The sequence below is a fragment of the Brachionichthys hirsutus genome, unplaced genomic scaffold (genome assembly GCF_040956055.1).
Source record: "Brachionichthys hirsutus isolate HB-005 unplaced genomic scaffold, CSIRO-AGI_Bhir_v1 contig_846, whole genome shotgun sequence".
Lineage (NCBI taxonomy): Eukaryota > Metazoa > Chordata > Actinopteri > Lophiiformes > Brachionichthyidae > Brachionichthys > Brachionichthys hirsutus.
Genome location: NW_027180684.1, coordinates 10,776 through 34,795, shown reverse-complemented (window position 1 = coordinate 34,795; position 24,020 = coordinate 10,776). Strand labels below are relative to the sequence as shown.

Genomic DNA, 24,020 nt, shown 5'->3' with positions numbered 1-24,020 from the left:
AATACAGATACGGAATGATTGTTGCTTTTATATCCCAAGCCAACCATATACGTATAAGCCTAATACAGATACGCCAGGGTGGGGCGATTTGCATGAGATAGCACCGCGGGACTGAGCACTGAGTGAGACCAGTGATAGACGATAGGAACAGTGGAGATAACAGGCCTTGCAGAACTGCAGCTGGAGTTGCTTACCCAGCCGTGTCCAGATGTGGAACTCACAGCCCGAAATGACCTTTCATACACAAAGACCTACACCTACAATAGAGAGGCAAGGACCATGACAGGAAATAGTACTACACTGCTTGAGCAACATCAATAATCATTTGAAAAGACAAAAAAACTTTCCTATGGAACAGTAAGTGCAATGTGCTTTGTTTTTATATTGACTGAGAACAAATAATATATATTTTTAAAAAAAAGAAATTAAACGTCACACTGAAAAGGTACGCGGAAGAGTGAGTGAAAGGAGCAAAAGTTCAGACAAAAACAATAACAATATCAAGGAAACAATTGAGAGCTCTGATCGCTAAATTTCCAAAATCACCTACTCAGCCCCAATTTGTGCACTGACCATGCAAACTCAACTGCATATTAGGCTGACTTCATAGAACAATTCTCAATGACCTCGAAAGGAATACTGTCTAAATATATCATCAGTTTTAGCCCATGTCAATTTCAAATATCATTTTTTTCTGTAATTTATTTATTTCCTTTACATATCAAGACTCACTTGTTAATTGAGCGTATTTGTGTTGTTGATGTTGCCATAGAGAACACACATGGGTCAAAAGATTATGTTTGGCTGCATTGATTCGTTTATTTTTCTTCCATTATCTAATTAGTTGCAGTTTTAACAGTGTATGCAGATTTTAGACTTAGTTAGATTCTTTTATTTCAATCAAACTGTGTTCAATTGTGTTTGTAAAAGTCTGTGGTAGCTTTTGTTGCAACATAAAATAATTTAAACTGAAAAAATTCAAAATAGCGCCAACAAACTTGTATTATTTGGGCGACTTTAAGCTTGTAGTTTTAACTTATTGTTAACTTAAAAACTATTTATTATAATTATTATTATTGCCTCGTATAAAGTATGTTTTGTGTATATTTATGGTTTACTTCATTATATTTGCAAGTTTAAAAGATTTTAAGTTTGCCAAAATTGTGGTTACACCTTTTTCGTTACATAAAAGGGGGACAAATAGAAAAACAGCTTTAGTACGATTTGGAAAAGTTCTCCATAGTCAAAGAATGCACTGCTATATTTAACTAATTGAAGTGTATAAACATACATGCTGTGTGCTAGATGTTATGCCTTTACTGCCTGTGTTCTGTTTGTCTTGTTAAATGAAAATCTTTTAATTATTTAATCTAATCACAGTCTTGTTTTTTCAACCACTCGGTGGACCCCTGAGACAATGGGACAGCCCAGTGTGGGAGGCTTCGGCCCCTGGGTGGGTCCTGCTATTTAAGGAGGAACTGAGGGAGGAAGTCCTAGATTTTGCATGCTCACAAGATGCTTTCCTGTTAATGCTGACTTTGAACAAAAATACATTAACGGTTATGTTCCAGTAAAAGCATTCCAACACTGAGATCATCTGTGTGTTCTATTGAAATGTTCTCTGGTACCGAGATGCATTTGGAAATCCAGCCAAGAGCTTCAGCCAAATTTTAGCAGAGCTCAGAAAAGCTGCAGGAAGGTTTTCTTGGGAGTCTCTAGGATGGGAAAGGGGAGAGTGGTCCTTCTGTTTCTCAACCAGCTGTATTTTGTGTCTGTTTATTTAGAAGAGGGGATGCAGTAACTTTAGTGATGTTTTTCTTACATTTTCCTGGAATGGTAGAACAAAAGTTGAAAATGATCAAAACTGCTCTGCTGACAGATGTCAGTGCGAAAAATATAAAATCTCATATACTTCCAAATACGACCAAATGAACAATGTCAAAATTGAACAAAGAAAAAAAATGAACCTTTCAGTTTAGTCTAGGATATTTACTACTGGGATTTCAGCTGAAGACGCTCGAGGACTTTTTTCATGGAATTGTTTAATTATTTGTACTTTACATGCAAGAAAAAAATAAAAGTTACAAATATTGAGTGGCCTCTTGCTTTGACTGTCCAAACAACTGTTTCATCAACACAATGTCCTCTTCACAACCATGAATTCTCTGTTGGTACGTACCAACGTTAGAAATTCTTCAGATACCAACATGTTTCTTTACAGTGTATTCAAATACGTGAAATGAATAGAATAGAATAGAAATGACGACTACAGCCAACTGTATTTTTTACAAGCTGCCATTTAGCAAAATACTAGACTATACTGAAGTTACAATCCAACACAAGTCCGGAATATGCTAGCTGACCCAAAGGTGGTGCTGCTTGTGGGCAGGGCGACCTTATGTTGCTGCGGCGACTCTGGTCCCTCAAGCACAACCTGCAAGGATGAGCACAGTTTGTTAGTCATGGCTTCTGAGTCATTCATCGAGTAGCAATAAATAAATCCCTGTAGGTTTCATTTCTGGGAAGTCTTTTACATCACTCACATTTGAATTATATGCCATGTTGACATAAACCCAAACAACCATATATTTCAGTTATTGTCATATATTTTTGATTCCATAAGGGGTTTTTATTTACATTTTACACAGTGTCTCAACTTTTTTTTAGAAATGGGGTTGTATAATCAAAGAGAAACAAAATGTCAAAGCCTCAAAAAGTGTGAAGGCCGAATTATCACAATGTCTACGGTAAAGGATGATGCAATACTCACAAATTAAGTTCAAATTAAGTGCATCTAGAGCTCCTCATGTCCACGATGGACAGAATCCGGGGTTAGGTGCTCCTGGCAGACAGCTGGAGTAGTGAACTCCATCAGGTACTCACAACGACTGGGCTCTGAGGTAGACATCACAACGGTCTCCTTTCCACACGTTAACTTAACCTGTGGTTGTCAACACAATATATTAATGGGGTACAAAATGAAGTGAAGTTTGATTGAGAGCAAGATAGTGCTGAGACTCACAGTGGTGGATCTATTAGGGCCCTGCCAGCACCCCGTCCCATGTTCATACTTCATCAAAGAGTAGATGTCATCGTCAGGCCCCGCCCATTTACCCCATGTTCTATAGGTAAAGAAAATGTCAAATAATAAATCATACAAATACATAAAAACACCAATGATTCTCTCTTACCCCAGGTTCGTTTCTGATCCACCATACTTGGGTTTTTGGGATACTTTGTTGAATGGACATAGCCTGTAGATGTACCTGAATGGAAAATGTCCATGACATTCAGAGACAGGAACCTATTCCAGCCAATATTTAAATACACGACACATTTTTTTTTACAATTTCAGAATGTGTGCTCACTCGTTAGTAGACAACTCGTAGCACTGGCTATAGAGGTAGGAGAACTCAGCAGAGGGCCCGAGATCAAAGGAGATTTCCTTCTCAAGTTGGCTGCAGACAAAATTCAAATCCAAAATGTATAATCTTTGTCTTCAATAAGCAACACAAAGAATGTGTAACAAAAATCATCCATCGTAGCTATTGAAAACTCGACGAACACTGCTTCCACTATCGACGAAGAAACCGCTTAATATTCAAGGACCTACCTGATCTCATCATCCAGTTCCCGAAGAGCTTTCTCAGATTCGTAAAAGTCACTCCGGGTTTTCTGAGCAGCTGGGAATCCAAAGCAAATTAAACGCAGCCCAAATGCGCACATGTGAAAACTTGTACTTACGTACACACATAAAGACTAGGCCTTCCTGCTGATGCTTTTCAAAGAGAAGCAATCATCTTCTGTCATACAAAAGGAGCAGCTGCTCACTAAATAGCTTTGTTCCTATGATAAACTATTAATTTGTGCTACCAGAATGAGTCAGGCAATTACATCCAAACTAATAGGTATGCAATCACATCGATGGTTCTTTTCATCTATTTTGGTAAGTGACTCACTCTTAGCTGAAGACAAGCTGAGTCATTCAGTTTGCATATACTTGCCATCAATGAGGCTCTGCGTTTCCTGGTCATATGGTGGCATAGTCCCTTCATCGCTGTCGTCCTTCTTGTCTTGCGTGTGCGTGGCAGGAGGGCTCTGCTTATCAAACAAAGAAAAGAGTGACTCAAAGTATATAAAAAAAAAAAGAAAACAGGACAGTACAGCAGTTGGTTGGTGGAGAAACTCGATCTCACCTTATAGTCTCCCTCATCTAGATCGTCATCGTCATCCTCTTCATCCTCCTCCTCCTCTTCTTCCTCCAAGAGGTCATCTTCTGGGTACCGCTCAGACTCAGTGTCGGAGACTGGCTCACTGATCTCATCCTGTGGAGTCTCCACTGGTTCCGGAGCATCCAAGTCCGTCTATAGCCAGGAGAGTTGCACATTTAGAGGAGCGAAGACTTCAGCATGTGAAGTCCCGACAAGAACAATCAGGCTCTCACCTCTGATACGTATTTGTCTTTGATTGTATTCCAAACGGATTCAAAAGCAACTGTATCAACTGTATCCTCTCCTCCCAGAAGTGCCTATAAAAAACAAAGACAATTGATATTTTAGTTCCTTCAGCTCCCCCGAAGGAACAAAATGAAAATTCAGTCATTAGCTAACCACTCCTACGCTGAAAGGGTCCACGCAGCACAGCTAACCTATACAAATCTCTTAAATCCCTGAGGTCCCAATGTGATCTGAAAGATCGTAACGAACTCCATAAACCAAAGCATTAAAGCATTAGCGCACACGATGTCTGAGGATGGTGCAGGAGCTCAAAAACAATTTGAACAGGAGTCTTTTATAGTCGGGCTAAAACTAAAAGATAGAAGTTACCTGAGCCTCTTCTTCAGTAAATAAATCGGAATCTTGGTCAAGCTCAGAATGGGGCAGAAGCTCAGCCACGGAAATGCTGAAATGACAATAGACATATCATCCGTCAATGGCGGCAACTTCAAAATGAGGAAGATGTACCCCTTTTAAATCTAAAAAAGAAGTCGTAATCTACAAAGCATGTCATAAGGATTTAAGTCAGTATTCTGTAACATATACTGTTTGCACTTTCAAAACATTACAAACCTCTTCTATATGAATGCTAATAAGTCTGGCATGCTCTGATACTCACAAGCCATCTGCATCATTGTCCAGCTCGAGAAACACCTCAGCCATTCTAGCTTTGTCCTTTTTCATGCGAATGATTGCTTTTTCATCTGAAATAAATATTAAATGTCACTTTGTGTTGAGCCATCTGTGATGTTGCGTTTGATTTTACACAAATCTATAGAATGTTACCATTCTTTTTGAATCTTAACTTCTGTTTGCTTCAGAGACCTTTTTATGAACTACAGCTGCATGCGCGACTGAGGCAGCGTTCTATTATAACAAAAACACTGACAGTAAAATGTTGGATGTGCACTGTGGTGCTCTGTACAAACAGCAGATAAACACGATATCTTAATTTACCCTCCCAGGCCTTCAGGTGGCGCTCTTTGGCTTCTCTCTCTGGCTGCTCTGCAGTTTCCTTTACAGTTCTGTGAGCCTCCACCTTCTCCTCAAGATCCTTCTTACCCATCTGAACTTCTGCAAGTTTGGCCTGTTGAGATAAATCAACACTAAATTAGCACCACAATGTTATGATCTATTCCATTTATGATGCAATGCCTTTACATCAGCTGCTAAGGAATATATGGCACAAAGGCAACAGGGAAGAATAGTCAATCTTAACATTAAGGATGCACCCCAGGTTTGTTTTTTAGATACACACTGGTGCAAAATGTGGTATATGAAAACTTTTTTTTAAATCAACACAGCAATCCATGGTTCAAGACTCTGGATCTTGATTATTTAACAAATATCAATGATTTTCTTGCCATTCACATCTCACCTTCTTCTCTTCTAAACTCTTCTTGGCCTCATGAATAAGTTCCTGTTTAAGCATAAAGCCCTCCTTAGCAACCTCTGCCATCTTCTGCAGGCTCTCTCTCTCTTTGCGTCCCATGTCCCTATAAGAATGACAATATCAAGATGTACATTACAAAAACATAAAATTTAATATTCAGTATGTAAATCCAATTTTGGTGCTAAACAAATATTGGTATTCTGGTGTAAAGTACCTGCAAGTATTCTGACAGGTAGCACCACTGTTGTACTCATCTGTCGTGTCACAGCAGTCTATATGGGAAATGTATTCATTTTAAAAATATTGCCCACCCAGTACAACATTAGTGTAAAAAAATCTGCATAGTTTAAAATTCATACCACATATTCCATCATTGATGCGGGAAGAAGGGATGAAAGATGGTCTGAAACCTGCATTGGTGCAGTGAAAACTGCCATTGGGACAAGCAGCAGTACCTGCAATTAAATGTACCATTTAACATACATATTAGTTGCTTAAAGGTCACATATTATACTATTTTTGACATCACAGGGGGAGAGATTTCTGCCAGATGCATTTCAGTAGGAGATTACAGAACTGCGCAAACTATGCAGGATTGACTTGATGGTTTATTTAGCCGTTTTTGGGTTGATAATGACCCAAAACCACCATAATAGTTGTGTAGAAACATGGGAAAAGTGAGTTTATCATAATATGTCTCCTTTAATGTTGTCCTAACATGAGCATATCTCCTGCACATTTATGTAAATACATTAGGAGTCTATCCTGTAGGAGAAAACATACCTGGCTCATCAGAACCATCTTCGCAGTCACAGTAGTCATCATTCACTCTGTCAAAATGTATAGTGCGTGAGCCATCCAAGCAAGTAAACGGTTTGCCCTCTTCATAAAACATCCGTTCTTTTAAGGATCAAAAGAAGAACCACATTATTACCGTGACAGCAGCACCTTATTAGTCATACCTATTATGTATACACATACTTGATAAAGGGACACCCCGAGGGCGTTGTACTTCGACCGCTGAGACTGACACAGTCAAAAGTAGCAGGAAACACTGACAGGAAACCATGATGGTGCTCATCCAGTCTAGGGGAGAAGATTTAGCTGCGCAGAACAATAATAATAATAACAACTAGCTAATAATTACCGGTGATGTGCTGGGATAGTTCACCGAATACACTGACTACTTCCGTATAGAAAGAGCGCATGCGCATATCACTGTGTCTTGTTCCATTCTGATTGGGTGACGTTTTATTTATCTCTTGTGATTGGCGGAGAGCCGTGACGTCTAAAGCGAAGGCTTCTGGGTAAACTAATGACACGTCTGAAGCGAAGGATTCTGGGTAAACTCATGCCAGAAATATAAATGTATCAAAAGGGTGACAGTTACTGTTCTTATTTGAAGATGTGTTGCTTTAGATTAAAGTTAAAACAATACAAAAAACCAATACAAATGCCATTATTGTTTTAATGCTTCACCAATGGGTGCCTTAAGCCGCGGGCCTTCACACAATTTTATTATGTTTGCATAATAATAATAAAGTATCTTGAATCTTGAATCTTGACTCAAACAAATCGGTTGGTGGATATATATAATATATAATCGACATCCCTCACTGCAACCACAAAGGGAGCTGGGAGAAATAGTGCTTCATCTGCTGGTGTAAATTACCTCATGTCTGACACCTTATGCAGATATTGTTGCCTAGAGAAGAGCAAAGTCTCTGCTGATAATTGCCCCAGTGTGTGTGGAGGCTTGCTTTCAGGTCAAGGCAGTATTTTCTGTTTTACTGGTACTTGGACCGTCCTCCCGACTAACGTCTGAGCAGAGTACGAGATCAACCAGGGGCAGCAATGTTTTTTACCTCTGCCAGTAAGTGTTTACATGGAAATAATCTAACCTACATTGTGCTTGAGGTTAGAAAAACAGTTGGAAGTGTTGGGGCTTTAAAAGACTGAGGGATGTTGTTTGCAACAAACTCTGTAGTTACAGTGAGAAATAAGATTATCCTTCCAGGTCCATGGCCAGCAAATCCATAAACAAGTAAATTGTTTACAAATGCATAATAACAGCAAGAATTATGTTGGTATTGCATTTAATAGAAAAATCTTTATTTGTATTTTTAACACACTTTACAGTACCGAACAGTGAAATAAAAGAAAAATATACTGATATACTATAATATTGTTTTATATATAGATGTTTGCTTATTAAATGCATTTATTCACAAAATGACACCTCAGCTCTGTCCAGAGGAAACACTTTCATAAAAATAATATAATAAAAAATAACTTGGACACATTTTACACATTACAGCCAGGTCATTTACAAATATTACAATCATTTCATGTTTTCCCCTCGAATAATCTTTCTCACTTGTGACAAAGACACCAATTAAAGCCCGGAGATTTATTCAAAGAGGGAGTCAGTCTGTGACAAAGTAACCTGACAGCAAGCCGATGGGAACCAGCTGATTAGGCTGCCATTGGACAGACATTTAGGCTATCAGGCTAGTGATCAACTTTACTAAGAAACAGAGGTGCCGACAGAAGTAGAGATGGCCAATGAGGACGCATCACATCCTGTTTGAATATATCATTTTACATTTGGCTTATCAGCCAAGTAAATTCAAACTCACATGGACTATCATGATCGGCTTGTTTGTTATGCCTCCAGAGGAGTTAACATTGATTACTACACAATGATGGTTTGTGATTTGGCCCAATGGAATATAATAAATGACCAAACCACCAGCACAGATGTAACACTACCTGAAACACACTGTCTGCTTCGTACCCTGATGGAATAAAGTGCTGGTAGAAACATACTTGTTTCTAACAATAAAAGTGGACAATGAAAAAAACGTGACAAATTATTTAGATAGCAAGAAACACAATCAGAGGAAAACAAAAGCTGGATATGTCGCCTGCAGTGCTTCAGTGGTACACTTAACCTCAAGTGGTTAATCGCAGATCAATATGACTTTGATAAATTTCTAATTTACAATCCAATATTACATTATATACAAGAGTGATAACGCTTATAGCTATATCCTCAACACACAATTCATTTTCCAGACCTTCCACCACAATGATATAAAAATAAACTGTACACAAACTGTTGAAAGAAAACACTTCTCACGGTTTTCTTTTCATCATTTAAAAAGAATGGCAGCAATCAATTAATTGAATAATTTTCTTGATAAGAAACAATTGCTACAGTATTGTGTTTGTATGGCAATTAAATCTTAATGTTTTTATAGCTTATGACATAACAAGAAGCCACAAAAACAAAGCAACACCTCAAAGGAAAAAGGCCGATGCATATGGGAACCTTTTATTGAGTAACTGCGATAGTAATCTTGGATTCCCATTCCACAAGATGTTAGCCTGTGTGGTGGCCCCGCAGCGCTGCTCCGTCCTGAGACGACGCAGGTTTAACACACAGGCATCTGTGGCGCTATGGCGTCTTCAGATAAGTTCAGTTACTGGCCTGCAGAAACTCACTCTTACCTGCAAAAGAACCACGCCCGAGTTCTTTGTTTTACCCTGTGAAAAACAAACACCTAAACAAACTGACCTATTTAATCTGTGCTGCTCATATCGTGAACGCCATTAAAACAGGATGTGGTAATGCCAGTGAGGAAACAATGACATGTAATGACAATGTGTTTAGCTTCACGCTTTCTCTTTCTGTCCTTCGCTTACGAGTGACAATAAGCTGCAAACGCTTACGTAACGTCAATTCCAACATGTCAGCTATCAGGTCAAAAATAAAGAAAGACTTTACGCTCATATGCTGCAAAATTGTCCTTATTTCCTTTGCATGCCCGAAAATACCAATGACATAGTCAAGTCACCATCCTGGTTAAAAGATAACACATTCTTTAAGTTGGCCCAGCGCGGCAACAACATAACGACTAATTGGCAGCAATATTTCCCTTTTCCCTCCAAATGCAATGCTGGATAGACACACTGATACTCACAGAAATAAGCAGACAGACGTGATAGAAATATACAAGGATATCTATTTTATATCTTTGAAATCTAAATACGGGTGCATCTGACATTAAGGCAAAAAAGCGTCAAACATAACAAGGATGATTAGGGACTGCCAGACCACCTTCTTTCTCCTGACATTCTGCCTCCCTGATTTTTTTTTTTTTTTTTAATATCCAAATGCGTCACTTTACCCTCCAAAGTTTCTAATCCCTTTGGTGAGAATCACACAGTGCAAGTGAGTTTGAGATGACCAGAGAAAACTTGTGGTTCTGACTAAATGACTCTGTATCCCCTTCAACATATTTAGCAACTTTAAATAGAAAATAGGCAAAACTTATGCTTCAAAGCATCACATGGCTTATTCTCAGAAAGTTTTCAAAAATAATTCTAATAAGAAAGAACATAAGCTGGAGTCCACTTGTGGTTTTGGTGGTGGTAGTGATTCCTGTGCATCGAGAGTTCTTATTTTACCAGAAGAGCAACAAAGGAAGACTTACAGCTTAAAACATATATCGACACAGAAACTGTACGTGTGAGATACACACCACGATACCATGAAGAGTAAAGAGAGATCTTTAACAAGAGACAATCAAAAAAAAAAAATCAAAGTTAAGTCACACACTCCTCTCCCACAATGCATTGCTTCACGACAGCTCCATTGAAGAAGCTGGTGTTTCAGAAAGGCACAGAGCCATCTTGAATCAGTAGCACTCTCCTCGTAAAGGGAAAAGGGGAACGGGACCGACGGCCCCTTCGTTGCAGCATCTTCCTTTTTCTTCAATTTCTGTCTCTCTCCTCTCCTCTGGATTTTTTATTTTCTTTCCGACAGAAATGGAAAAATAGTCACTGGGATGTGTAACTTTTCTGAGGAGAACAGTTTCTGTTGAGGTTCTAACAAACATGAATTACTAATACTGACTGGACACTAGTTGATGCTCCACTAAGAGATGGCTTTTTCCAAAGAAATTCATTACTGATCAGTGTCCCTCGCTTAAATGCACACATACAAACATACAGCTGTGTGTGTGTGTGTGTGTGTGTGTGTGTGTTTACCTGCTCTTTTGCTAGAAAAGAGCAGGTAAATTTGAGCTCCATTTAAATACGTTTACAAGTATTATATTGCATTGGTGTGTTCTACATGTATGTCAGCATGCGTGTGCTTATGTGTGTGCATATCTCTCCCAGAGTGCTACGCTGTCTCCCTGCTGCCCATCGTTAATGCTCTCCTAAACTCCTCCCGGACTAAAGTTCATTGTGAAATCAGTCAGAGAACTTGTCACCATTTCAAATCTACAGTTGCTGTGTAATTACCTTCTCTTTATTCCCTTTTTTTTTTTGAAAAATATATTTAAAGGTCTGTATTGTCATTGCAGTCTTATTTGTTCTTGGTTTGGCCATTGAAAGGATGAAGAACATAATGTGTGCAAGAGTGGAGAGCGATACAGGAGCAGAACTCATGTATCTTCAGCTTGTGAAGAAGAATCTTCCTCTTCCTCTACAGGACTTGTGTCAGAAAGTCTTGCCTTTACTGATCTCACCTCCAACTGCGCTTTCAACTCCTCCTCCGTCTCCTCTTCCATTGCCACCTCCTCCTCTTCTTCTATTATATCCTCATGTTGCTCGCCTACCATTTTGTCTTCCTCTTTTTTACCCTCCTCCTCCCCACGATTGAAGTCCTGTGCCATGTGGTTGAGTGCAGGCATGTCACCCTCATCTTCCTGTTCCCTCTGTAAGCTGTCTTCAAGGGTGAGCTCAAACTGAAACTTGTCAATGCAGACGTTTAGATCCTTATCCTGGCCCACGGGAGGCGGAGAGGGACTTTGTGGGATAGTGCTCTGGTACCAGTCCCTGTTGTCCTCCAGAGTGTCCAGGATGTCCTGGGCATCAGGATGTACAAGGTCTCCCCATGTCTCCCATAGTGGGTGGACAATGTAGTCAATAAAGCCCACCTATATCAGACAAAAAGGAGGTGATGATCACTCTCTGCCTTATAGAAATAGATCGTTTTTCCACTTGTGCACAGAATCGTATCTCGCTGATCGTCTACCTGGCTCTTCTCCACAGAGGCAGTGTGTTTATCGCACATGGGACTGATCTCCATCCCTCGTTCTCGCTCCTTGTCTCCCTGCCTGGAGAACTCCTCCATGATTCTCTCCGTCCATTGTCGATACACAGCCAGGGGTTTAGTCGGATTGCTCAGGTCAGCGCAGTGCACCATGTTCCTCAATACCTGCAGAGACATAGTCACGCGTCATGATATGAATGAATGAAAGATGATGAAAACGTATTCTGATATGTGAGGAGATCGTCTGCCTTCACGCTCCTGCTGTTTCTTACTCTTTCAAAACATAAAATAAGTGATAAGAGACCAATTTGTCTTAGGAGTTTTCCCTCCATCTTCTTTCATACTCTCGAATTAGCTCCAAAATCCTGTCATCTGCTTCTAAAAGTTTCTCAACATTCCTCCCTCTTTTCCACCCTCAACACGGAAATGCCAGCTCCTCCCTTTCACATTTCTGATAACATTTTACTTTGGAAAGTCTCGATTGCCTGATTTAAACACATTATATTGATGTGGTCATTAACTTCTGTTTTCTAAATTGGTTGAGAGTAGCTGAACGCACCATTTATTGTTTGACAGTAGTTGAATCACATATATAATCAGCTGATATGGAGATAGAAAAAACAGGAAAGAGCAAAAGGGAAGAAATGTGGCACGGCTAAATGGAAAAAATGACTAAAACAAATTTGTGTAGAAATTAACCAGAAGATTTCCTCTCACCTGTATCCGATCGGTGTAATGGTCGAGCAGCAGCACTCCAGAACTCGTCACCTTCTTGGTTTCTACCATTGTCTTTAGGTCTGCTAGCAGGCTCATGTGTTTAGACATATCTGTTGCCAACACCTAGAATGAACATTGACATGAACCCATTAGTGAAAGACAAAGGCAGTGAAAGGTGAGGAAGAATTAAGGGTGAAGAAAAACAGTTGACAGAATTTACCATATCAATAACAAGTTTTCTCAGGCTCTGTCTCTGCCTCTTGCTGAGGTTCTGGAAGATGTCACAGTTGTCCTCGTGGAGCAGCTTGAAGCCCACGGCGAGGTGATGGTTCTCCAGCACAGACTCATCATTGTACATCAGGGCTAGTTCTGAGTCTGAGGGAAGCGCCGTACAACAACACAAAAGATTATTAGCATCACAATGCTCTACCAGTCTTTAAGTAGCAACTTTCCAAAATGCAGTTTGGTTATTAAAGAGAAAAGAAAATCACATTGTTTGGTAAATGAATAAACAAATCAAATAAAAGGACATATTTAAAAGCAACACTGTGATGAGCGCTGGGCAAAGCAAAATCAGAGACTTCAAAACCAATCAAAAGCTCCTTTTAGTTGATCCCTGCCATCATTGTGTATTTTATTTTCTCCCGCTCTATTTTGTCATAATTCTCGTGGTTGTGTGTTTCTCAATCTCATTTCGACTCACTTGTGTTTATGAGGAATTGGTTGGACACCCCTGGATGGTCCACATCGTGGATGGCAGCAGCAAATAGAGCGGCTAGAATCTCTAGATCGGTGAAGACAGCCTGTCAGAGAAAATAATAATAATAAAAATAATTACCGACCGAGTATATTTGAAGTATTTCATTTAACTCTGGTGGAGTAGTGGATATATTTACATCTAGAGCCGGTGTGGATAGTAGTACATGAGTGGACTGAGTGACATCTGCAGCGTGGAGGCTGTTGTGATAGGCCACATTGGCATGGTAGTGGTCCTCCAGGGTCATCACATAGGTGACGAAAGTATCCACGGGGATTTGAAAGGTCTTCAGTAGATCCCTTTCCTGCAGCAGAGACAGCCGATGAGGATCACAAATAAACCATACTGCCTACACTATAGTATTTCATCTATTGCTAATTTAAGCTCAGGCTCTCCATGACTCACCTGGAAGATGGCAAACATCATGCAGCTGAGGGGTCTGTTATTAGAGAACTCTGCCACATGAAAGATATTAAGGCCCCACTTGTTCAAGTCATTCAGCTCCTGTAGGCACAATAGACAGCATTAACACATCCGCACAGGAACCAGCCGTTCCTTCACTCCACCAACAAAGATGCATCTTTCATACTAAAATGACACATTGTTGTTGTTTTTTTTCATTGTTGATGGATCACTGCCAAAGGAATGTGCTTCTCCTTGAAATAAAGTGTGTCTTATGGGATGCTTTCCTGCTTATTTGGTTCAATTTAATTTAATGAGTGATGCAAAAAAGTATTTTCTCCAAGCAGGACAGAAAGAAATATAAAATACAAACACAATAAAACTCAACAAACTGCTTGAAGATGCCTTTACCCTCGCTAATGCATCCTCATGTTCGGTCTTCACGCCAAAGCGAGGCATGGCAGAGTTGGAAAGGCTGGAGCTGTGCGTGAGCTTCTTCACACCACTGATGTGACACATGGGTTTGTCCCTCTCTCTTAAAGTCGGGGATGGGATCTCCACGTCGTTCTGCTTATCTGTGGGGGGAACAAGTCAGAGGTCAGCGCCGGTTGGTTGCACCTGAACTGACGGTCAAAGCTGTAATGGCAGATTTGCTTTACCTAGAAAGGTAGTGGAGATGTATTCTGACACCTGGTTCCCTGAGCGACTCGTCTCTGATAAATGGGACAGCTCCCTGTTCAACATTCTCTTGAACTGATGTGGGGGGGCATAGAAAACAAACAGCAAGTGAGCGACTTTGATAAACAGGCTGGTAAACCCCCCAGAATAAGGAATAATATAAAATTGTGCTATAAATTCTGTTTGTAGGAACACAAGGCTGTTAAATATGAGAAAATACAAGATCAAACTCAATCTGGCTTCACTCGCTGGGGTTGGCAAATCAATTCTGAATCATATCAGCTGTTGAGAACACACTGTACTGTTCAATACTGCGATTCAGCGTGCTTGCATTTTGACTGCCATGTATTCAACAGTATGAGCTGAGGCAATTTTATATGCATTATTCTCTTGAGTGACTGCATAATAATCGCAGACAGAAAACAGGACGTCTCTCAGCTTTTATAGAATTTTGCATTTTCCATGCATAATCGCAGAGTTTTGAGGCTCGACATTCACACGTCACTTACATCATGTGAAGGAACAATGCAACTCGGACAAGAGCCCTCAATCTGTGTCCTACTGACTGATCTTTTACACATAATCTCCATGGCAACCGGAGTGGTTCCCTTAGCAACTGCCTCCACGCAGTCAGTCCTTCGGTTACATGTGAAAGCAGTGGCTGCTTGGGTGACAATCTGAGGGAGCAGGCAGGTGTCTCTGACCTTTACCAAGGTCACCCCCCCCCCCCCCCCCCCCCGCCTCGGCTGGCTCCCTCTTTGTTTCTCTGTTACTTATCTGCTCCTCCCTCTCCCTCAAAGTAAACACTCTCCTCTCATCTGCCTCCCTTCAGCACCAAAATCCTCTTTTGTCACAGGCGCCTGCCTTCCCGGTGTTTCACACAGCTCATGCATTCCCACCATTTTCATTGTTTTCCCTCTCGGCTATCTATTTTTCCATCCATCCAGTGCTCATTACACGATAGGTCGAGCAAACAGGTACTCTGACAGCAAATTATAGAAGCAGTCAGGCAGAATCAGTCGTCAGGATCCAGCCAGGAAAGCGAGTCAAGCCCAGCGGCACACTTAGGGAGCAGACTCAACCCAAACCTCCTCCTCTCGCTCTCTCTCGCTCTCGTTCTGTCCTTCCCTAATGCTGTAACGCTGAGTCATAGCTGCCAACCAACACATCCATGGTGCCACTGCGAGCGCCAGGACAAACAACATTTTTCCTCTGACACTGACTAATGAAGCAAACATGCAATCGTTGCACAGACACGACCCACACGTGCATTTAAGCACCTGCAAACTGGAGGGATAATTTCTGATTCTAATCATAAATAACATGCATCAATAAATTAATATTGCATCCAAAATGTGACCCTCCTCCATAATGCAATCTGTAAATTTGATTGATTCAGATTGGGGCTGCAACAAGTATTTGTTTTCATAATTGATTAATCTGCTATTCATTATATTATTATATCCCGGTATATAAAAATGAATAAAATGTTTGGTTTCAAATTGCCTTCTTTTTCCAACTAAAAGTTAAACGAAGCATTGAACACTTTTATTTTAAAAGTGAAAAGTGGGCAACTAATGAACGAATTGTGTGTGAGTTTATATTTAGATGATGTAATTTTATTTATCCGATGTCATTCCAAAGAACCCGGAAGGATCCCGCTGACGGGATGTCACATCCAATGGAAACCTGATGCATCACAGAACAGTCACTAAGTCAAACTTCTTTACAGATGGAAGTGTGTTTGCACACCTGAGATCAGAAATCTGCTCAACCCTAAGACGACACAAATTGTCCTTCAGTAACAGCACACGCCGCTTCCTCGACTCAGAATTTAGTAAAACAAGGGGATGTGGACTGCACGTTTGGAAGGTGGACGCTGGCGTGATGCGACGCTGTAACATACATGCAGTAAAAGTGACCAGCTTACTTAGAACAAAATCACAAAGCCGTTTCTTTAAGCAGCGTGGCGTACTCTCAGATGACAGACTGGGAATGGAAGGGATGTTGTCTTTTGGTTCATGGTGCTGCTGCCATGTGGAAATACGCTACAGAGCTACTAAATTCCCTTTTTGCATTCATTGTATTGCTGCGTAATACAGGAACACACTCGATTCTATTCTCCCAGTAGTCCTCACAAAGCCGCTGTCTGGCACATCAAACGCTCCTTCATCCCATGGAGACACTTTGTTCCCATGAACCCAAGATTCTTACTTATACAAATATAAAATTTCCAAAGTGAATAATGGACTGGTAAAAGCCCTGGGATAACAGGCAGGGGATAGGAAGGAGGGGTTAATGCAGGCATAGATGTGACAGCACCACTTAGAGTCCACAGAACCTGTCCATGATGGTCCCTGCCGGGCCTGCTTGCCCTTTGAAAGCTCCGCTAACCATACCTGGTCCCACCAGCCGATGAGCCAGGGCCTGGAGCAGGTCTCACAGAACAGGTCCACGAAGGGCGTCCTGCGCTCTGCCGCCGTCCCACCCCCCTCCAGAACCCCTCCTGTAGCTGCATCGAGGTCCAGCTCTGCCCCTGCCCTCCCCTGCAGGGGGCTGTAGCTGGAGGAGCGGGGCAGCCTGTAGCCTCCGGGTACAGGTGAGGGGCAGGGGGAGGGTGCTGGGTCAATGGCCTCCACTACACCCATGTTGAGGGTGACAGGGGGTTTGGGCCGATGGCACAGGCAGGAGGTGCGGTAGTGGAGTGGGGTGGGGGCACTGTGGGCGCCCCAGTGGCATGAGGGCGTCGTCAGGGTGTGCGGGGAGAGGCCGGGACACTCCAGAGTGACAGCTGCCCCGAAGACGGACCAAAGGATAGGGGAAGGGGCTAAGGGCAGGGGCTTCTGGTGAAGACTGTCCTTGCCTACATGCGGCACCCAAACGTAGGCCAATCAGTCAGTCCAGAGTCGGGCTCCAGCCTCAGGGTGGTCCGTATATGAGGGTCTCCTGATAGGCAGACCAGGAGCCCCCTGGATCTGGCTGCTGTGGAGACTACATCTCATCCCATTTGCTGAGCAAACTGACCCAAAGGTACGGTCACTGCTGGGAAGAAGTGGATGGGAGCCGAAAACAGGAAGACGAAGGAAAGCAGGGAGAGAGAGGGGCCGTCTGAAGGACACCGTGAGGAGCCGATGGAGGGGATGATTGTGAATGTGTGACAGACGTAAACAGAAATATGATGATGAGCGCTCCGAGCTACTTGACAAACAGGAATATAAATTTTAGGTGATGGAGTGATGGTGATGACAGGATGGAGAGGCTCCTGTAGTACCGAATGATGGAGGTAAAGGGAACTTGGATGGCAGCGGGAGTATTAAGTGAGGGAGAACCAGATGATGACAGCGGGAGAAAAACAAGGATGGAGAGGATGAGAGAGAGAGAGAGAGAGAGAGAGAGAACAAGATGGGCATCCAGGCCTGTAGCAGACAGTCCCGGCTGAAGAATCACCCCAAAGCTGTGGTTTGGAAAAATAGATTCCCTCTCCCAGCATTGGCTGCCCCTCCCCCACGGTACGGATCCAGAGGCCTGGCCCAGTCCTACCAATGCATCGGCCCGTCTGTGCTGCCTCACACCGATCTCAGCAACACAGACAGTCCACAGTCAGCGCCGCTGCCTCCTAATAGCTCTGCTGCACAGTCCCCTGCTCCGAGTCAATCCATGCCTCAGCTGGCTGAAATGCCAGAGGACTAATCCTGACGCTTCAGGCTGCTGTTCCTCCTCCAGTGCTCTGCCTCTTGCGCCATGTCCCCGGATGCTGTAGACAGCGCTCTCGCAAGCTAATCAGGCAGTGTGGCTGCAGGCGCATGCATGTGTGTGTGTGTCTGCGCTCGGTTCTGCTCCGAGCCTGAGTGCGCATGTGCAACAAGACAGCGTGTACATCTGTCAAAAGTATGTGTGTGCGCCAGGGTGTGTGTGTCCAAGTGAGAGACCGAGTGGGGATATTCATGCGTACTTCCATGTTGACATGGAGGATTTCTGTAGCTTAATTCCAGCTGCAAAAAGGCAGCAACCTATTTACAGAGACTTTGTTTACCCAAAGAGATTTCACACACACACACGCGTGCACACACACACACACACACATGCACAATGATGTCCATCGCGTACATATTCCTCCCTCTGTCCCTTCATTGCATTTATCCTCTCTCTCTATGAACAGGAAGCATCCTCTCATTAATTTATGCTGAAGCGTACCTCGGGAATGATTTCCACAATAGAACAAAAAAGGTAGATGACGCTGTCCCTTTAAGACAGAACTCTATTAAAGGAGCATAACCTCAATTTCATTGGTTGTTTTCCGAACCACATGGCTTGTGGTCAAAGTGACAAACCAATGACTGAAAGGGAAGGGCAGACCCTGCTGCTGCTCGATAGCAACCAAGGTTACAGCGGAGACATCAGCATCAGCACCCCCCCCCGCCGTGTCCTCCATGCTCACAGACGGTCACTCATTCCCTTCCCTGTCCCTCTCTCTGTCCCACCAACTGATGCAAACTCTGTTCACCTGCACACGCTTGCATGTAAATGTACTCCTGCACCTCAGCACTTCTGAACACAAACCAGTTTAGTCCAATAAAACCCATAAAAACCAGAAAAGGCGGATCACATCAGTACAACAACTACGGTATTTCAAACATAGTCCTTATTTGTGAGTGTCTAAATGTTTACACAATGACAGTAGAAAAAGCAGAAAATAAGTACTTGTGCAGCTGATAATAATTTTCACAAATGTTTGACATTTATATTGTCTGGCAGAGTTATTTTGTTTGTATATGTTTGTCAAATGTAAGCTTAAACAGGAAGTACAGCCTCAATCCAATAACGGTCGATTCTCATGCAGCGATGGTGTGTTTATGGGAATCATGGAATATACAGTTTATGTGACGTTCAGCTGAGCAGCTTAGCATCGAGTCAGCTTTGAGGTGGAAGGACGCCAAATGCTGAAGTGGACGTGTTTGTTGTGTGGACAGGCGTGCACCTTGTTGGAGGCCATCTCACTGACTGAGCGGTGGGTTTGAATGGTCTCCAGCTGGTCCAGACACCAGTCCAGTTCCTCCAGAGTCTCCAGAGCCATCTGCTGGTATGTCTCCTCTGGGAGGGACAAAGAAACACACACATACCCGACAAAATTCAAAATATGTATCTCTAGAATCTAGATTCAAAACATATGAAAGCTTTTTAGTCTCATGCATGTATTATTTAAATCAAATCTTTTTATAAACACTGACTGATCTCTGTTTAACAAATGTTTGTAATATTTTTGAATGCAATATAATTCAGTACAATTGTACAATACCGGAGAGTGTAGCTTGGGGAACAGTGGGTTGGCTTGTCACTGGCGACCTTCTGTGGACAAACACATCATTACATGAGGTGGAGAAGAACGCGCTGCTGCCCCCTGCTGGGGTTCAACACGTTCAGCATCAAACTGCTCAGTTCACACAAGTGTTATAAATATTTTTATTTATGGTATTCATTTATAATAAGCCCATGAAGAAAGGCATAAAGTCTTGTCAATGTTAAAATGTCTTTAAATATTGAATAACACATCAGCATTTGAGTTTTATAGCACATTAATTCCCTTGTTGCACTTCTAATGCTCACTTCAAGCATCCCAAAATAGTAAAAGACATAACATGAACTCTGCTCTCCTTCCAAACAGCTTTTGTGGTTTCATAACCATGTAGTGAGGCATGCATTTTCAGGGCACAATGGTACATAATGTGTCGCATTTCTTTATAGCTCATATCGGCGTGGAATTGAAAGCCTGCCAAGTCAAGCTCCTGCTGTCTGGTGCAGAAAAAAGGAGAATAATTTTAGCTCTATTGACCGGCTGCATCATCTGGAGAGTTGATGGAGTCAAGGACACACATCTGAGTATTAGTCAGAGTGGTATTCTCCACTCTCATTCCTCAGGCAGTGAGTTATAAAGATACCAGATAATGCAAATCCTAATATCCTGATATTAGCACACTCTAATATATAATAAACAGTTTAATCATGATGGCAAATGTGCTCCCCTGGGGAGCAAGGAGACAGCGGAGCGAGAAAAACGCACGCCGTGAACTAAGCAAGCCCTCGTGACAACTGTGTATTGGGGAAAGGGTGTTTGACAGCATGATACTGACTTGTTAGTGGGTGTTGTGACATTGGCGAGGATGGTGAAGTTGCTTCTTACGGTTCGAAGGCTAGCCAACACCTGGGGGATGGATGAACAACGTGGGAGGTAAAGAAGAAGGAGGAGGGAGGGAGGGAAGTGGGCAAGTTCACTGCACTAATTATCCACCTTTTTAAGTCATTTACAGCAATTAAACGTGGCAAACGTGGAAAACATACCTGAGCGAAAGGGGTGACAATCATGTCTTCGGCGTGCCTACAGGACAAAAGAAGGAAGAAGGAAAAGCAGAGAATGAGATGACTTTGAGGAGTGGGTGTCTGAAGTAGTAACGTTTACGCGAGATGCTTGTGATATTTGCAGAGACTATCTGGGTCTAAACAGAGACATGGAAAGATTTGGAAGCTTTAGACTTGGTGAAAAAGAAGCGCAGCAGAACAGTTAGGAGGTTCATGATTTCATTTGCATACGGTTTGCATAATTACAATCATAACCATCGCTGTGTTGATTGGGATAATGTGCAGTTAGGCGTAAATAAAATAGATAAAAATCTGCACCCAGAACGACGTGCCTACCCCTCACTGTTGATGGAGGAGTTGCGTGACATGGTTTTGGGGGACGTGTCGTAGTCCGAGTCTGAGCGGTACAGGAAGGACTCCCTGCGCTGGCTCTGGGGGAAGGACGGGTGGAGCACCAACCCAGGACTCGCCTGCGAATCCATGGGACTGCGGCCTGGCGAGGGGCCATTCTCCGAATCAAAGCTGCAAAGTGTCAGAGAAGACAGGATCCATTACCCTTACGTTTAGCTTTTCGTTTGCTTCTTTTATTTCACTGCAACAACAAGAACATTCACATTGACCTTTACACTCATGCACATCCATATCGGTCTTCTCGTTTTAGTACTGGAAGGAAATACAGCGTCGTGGCGCAGGAGGTTGCTTATAAACGTTCAACTCGGATCCAAATCCATTTGGAGCCGCAGGGGACACGGAAGCGTGCTTCTCAGTTCACAGATAAACCTCCGAGATGAAAGAAGAGGCGATCTCACAGCACACCAATGAAATCAGTGTTGCTTAAAGAGCTTGTGGGGGTTTTTCCAACACATAACAAGAAAGTTGTGCACACACTCGAGACAAATCTCAATTTGTCAGGCGTTATTTGTGAAAGGTATACAGCTTGGATTATAGCCGCATTTGTCATTCACTAAAACAGCTAACATCCAGACATCCGTATATAATAATGAGAATCCACCATAATTGTCACTTTGAGGCTGCAGTCAATTCTTGGGATGACAAGGGCAGATGGGGAATCAGGTTGCCGCGTAGCTACAGCATCTATTTTTAATGTGGGGTGCCTTTTATCTCCATAACGCCCCCCCCCATCTCCTGAACCTGCCAAACTTTCGCTGTCAACACAGATTTAACTGAACTTGGAAATAACTTAACTCAAGCGCGAAGCGTAATATTTATTTTAGATTTTGCTTCTAAATTATCCAATTAGGAGCCACTCCTCTGCCTGGAAGGCTTTGTGAGCGCAGCTACAGATCAAATTATCATTAAACAAGTTTCCCCCAGTGATGAAAACCGCATCACAGAATGTGTGCCGGGGGGGGGGGGGGACCCTCCGAAAGCTGCACTCACTAATCCCTGTTTCTATTTTCCCTCCGCAAACTTTGACAGTAATTATGAGACTTCATTATTCTGAATTCAGTGCTTCCCCCAAATCTAATCCATCTGACTCAGAGTGTTGGATTAGCTCATGGAATAATTGACTTTGAAATCTTTGGTGAGAAAATGTTTGTCAGGTTGAGACGATCACAAATCAGTGCAACTCCTTTTTTTTTTTTGAACAGAAGAGACGACGACCGGATGTTGAACTGTACCTGCTGTGACAGTGGGACGAGCGTCTGCGCTCCTGAATGCTGCGGTTCAGTTTCATACGGCGAAACAGAGCGCACCCCCCACGCCCACGGGACTGATCGACCGGGGACAGAGGGGAGGTGAGAGAAGCTGCAGGAGGTGGACCCTCAGAACTCTCCCACAGCTCCAGCTGCCGGGTCAGAGTCTTCTGACTCATTGCTGTCGGCTCTGGGCCTGCTGGAGCAGACCAGTTTAAATAACACCCCCCCCCTTCAGCGCTTGCTGTCCAGCTCCGTTCAGGGGCCAGGCTCCGACACAGTCACCCCACCCTTTGACTTTTAGTCTCTCAACTCCCGTCTGAGGCAGAAAGAACCTGTCGCACACAGCACAAACTGTCCTCAATCCAGAGCGAGAAACTTAATACCAAGGCCTGATCCTCCCTCGAGTCGTCTCTCATGCCGGGGGAGTCAAAGTGCATCAACATGCATATCCTAGGCTGTGATCCTCAATCCTGGGACGCTTAAACTCCGCTTCACCTCCTTCCACGTCCTGAGTTTGTTCCCTGGATTTATGCAGGTCTCTTTAATCCTTTAGGTTGGTTTTCTTTTTTTTGGTCTGTTCTTCAGCACATACAGCTTCTTCCCAGAGCAGAGTTCTTCTGATATTTCACCACCTCAGCTTTTGTGTGCGTCCCACTGCTGCTGCTGGGACCGGCCGGCCCACACTGGACCTCTGTCCCCATCTGGTGTCCCGGGTTGCCGCGGCTTCCGCCTTAGAGTCACACAAAAAATTCCACAAGTCGTACAGAGATCTCTGAGTTTTCCAATTAGCAACGCTTTCAGCCTTCCCGTCGTGTTTACTAGTTTTTCTCTCCTCCCCCTGCCTCCCCAGTGCAAGCATATGCTCGCTCTATCCTTATCTCTCTGCACACAGTTTCTCTGCAGGAGCAGGAAGGCTGATCGGGTGAGAGTGACCCTAAAATCGAGCAACAAATACAGTCTGTGTCGGGAGGATTTGAAGACAAGATAGCAAATGGGGAGGAGTAGAGAGGGAAGTCGGGGGGAGTGGGTTGACTCCCGCCCCCATGTAAATGTTTACATGTTCTGGTGGAAAGTACACAATGTTTGTGGCCCAAACATCGAGTATTTTGACATCAACAACCTCGCCTGCCGACGAGCAGACGCTGCAATGCCTTCAAATTCTCCATAAGCAACAATTAGACCATGAAACAGCTTCCATAGCTGCAGTGATGACATCACAGATCGGCAACTTTAGACAGCCTCACATGTGACTTTAAAGTCTTCCTCAAGGAATCCACGGCTGCTTTCGTAACACAGTCAAAAGTCAAAACCTTCTGGCTGCAGATTTGAAATGAAAGAATAAGAAATGTGTGTTTAGGCTGTTTCCAGAGGGGCTTCGCTGGCAGCACCAGTTCCTGGGCTTGAATTTGTTCTGCTCAGAAGAGGAAGTATTGATTAATGTCACTGCAACAGCCTCATTGACTGCAAATCACCAAAGTGACATTGGGAAACACCA

The 24,020-nt window shown here is 42.9% G+C and overlaps 2 protein-coding genes across 2 annotated transcripts; both read right to left on the bottom strand.

The window, feature by feature from the left end:
• Positions 1-1,719: 1,719 nt before the first annotated feature.
• LOC137916419 (glucosidase 2 subunit beta-like) lies at positions 1,720-6,983 on the bottom strand. The gene is made up of 17 exons (XM_068759445.1): positions 6,871-6,983; positions 6,673-6,789; positions 6,249-6,344; positions 6,104-6,161; positions 5,875-5,992; positions 5,454-5,583; positions 5,116-5,200; positions 4,827-4,902; positions 4,445-4,528; positions 4,197-4,364; positions 4,005-4,098; positions 3,614-3,683; positions 3,369-3,458; positions 3,192-3,266; positions 3,023-3,122; positions 2,771-2,941; positions 1,720-2,434 (listed from the first exon to the last, which is right to left on the bottom strand). Exons 1-16 carry the CDS (start codon positions 6,968-6,970, stop codon positions 2,795-2,797), a joined length of 1,608 nt encoding a protein of 535 aa, XP_068615546.1. The 5' UTR covers positions 6,971-6,983; the 3' UTR covers positions 1,720-2,434; positions 2,771-2,794.
• A 4,362-nt stretch (positions 6,984-11,345) lies between these two features.
• Positions 11,346-22,701, bottom strand: LOC137916418 (3',5'-cyclic-AMP phosphodiesterase 4C-like). The gene is made up of 15 exons (XM_068759444.1): positions 22,508-22,701; positions 21,201-21,386; positions 20,847-20,883; positions 20,639-20,709; positions 19,807-19,856; positions 19,489-19,601; positions 14,492-14,585; positions 14,244-14,407; positions 13,836-13,934; positions 13,570-13,734; positions 13,377-13,476; positions 12,894-13,048; positions 12,674-12,796; positions 11,939-12,121; positions 11,346-11,840 (listed from the first exon to the last, which is right to left on the bottom strand). Exons 1-15 carry the CDS (start codon positions 22,699-22,701, stop codon positions 11,346-11,348), a joined length of 2,229 nt encoding a protein of 742 aa, XP_068615545.1.
• Between the last annotated feature and the right edge of the window lie 1,319 nt (positions 22,702-24,020).

Bases quoted from the DNA above. Each gene is read 5' to 3' on its own strand.
- LOC137916418 (XM_068759444.1), bottom strand. From the start codon at position 22,701: ATGAGTCAGAAGACTCTGACCCGGCAGCTGGAGCTGTGGGAGAGTTCT. The intron at 19,857-20,638 runs GTCAGTATCATG...GTTTGTCCACAG, and splicing joins GTCACAACACCCACTAACAA to AAGGTCGCCAGTGACAAGCC. The intron at 13,935-14,243 runs GTAAAGGCATCT...TTGTGCCTACAG, and splicing joins ATGAGGATGCATTAGCGAGG to GAGCTGAATGACTTGAACAA.
- LOC137916419 (XM_068759445.1), bottom strand. From the start codon at position 6,970: ATGAGCACCATCATGGTTTCCTGTCAGTGTTTCCTGCTACTTTTGACT. The intron at 5,993-6,103 runs GTACTTTACACC...TCATTCTTATAG, and splicing joins ACCTGTCAGAATACTTGCAG to GGACATGGGACGCAAAGAGA. The intron at 2,942-3,022 runs GTGAGTCTCAGC...TGACAACCACAG, and splicing joins GCCCTAATAGATCCACCACT to GTTAAGTTAACGTGTGGAAA.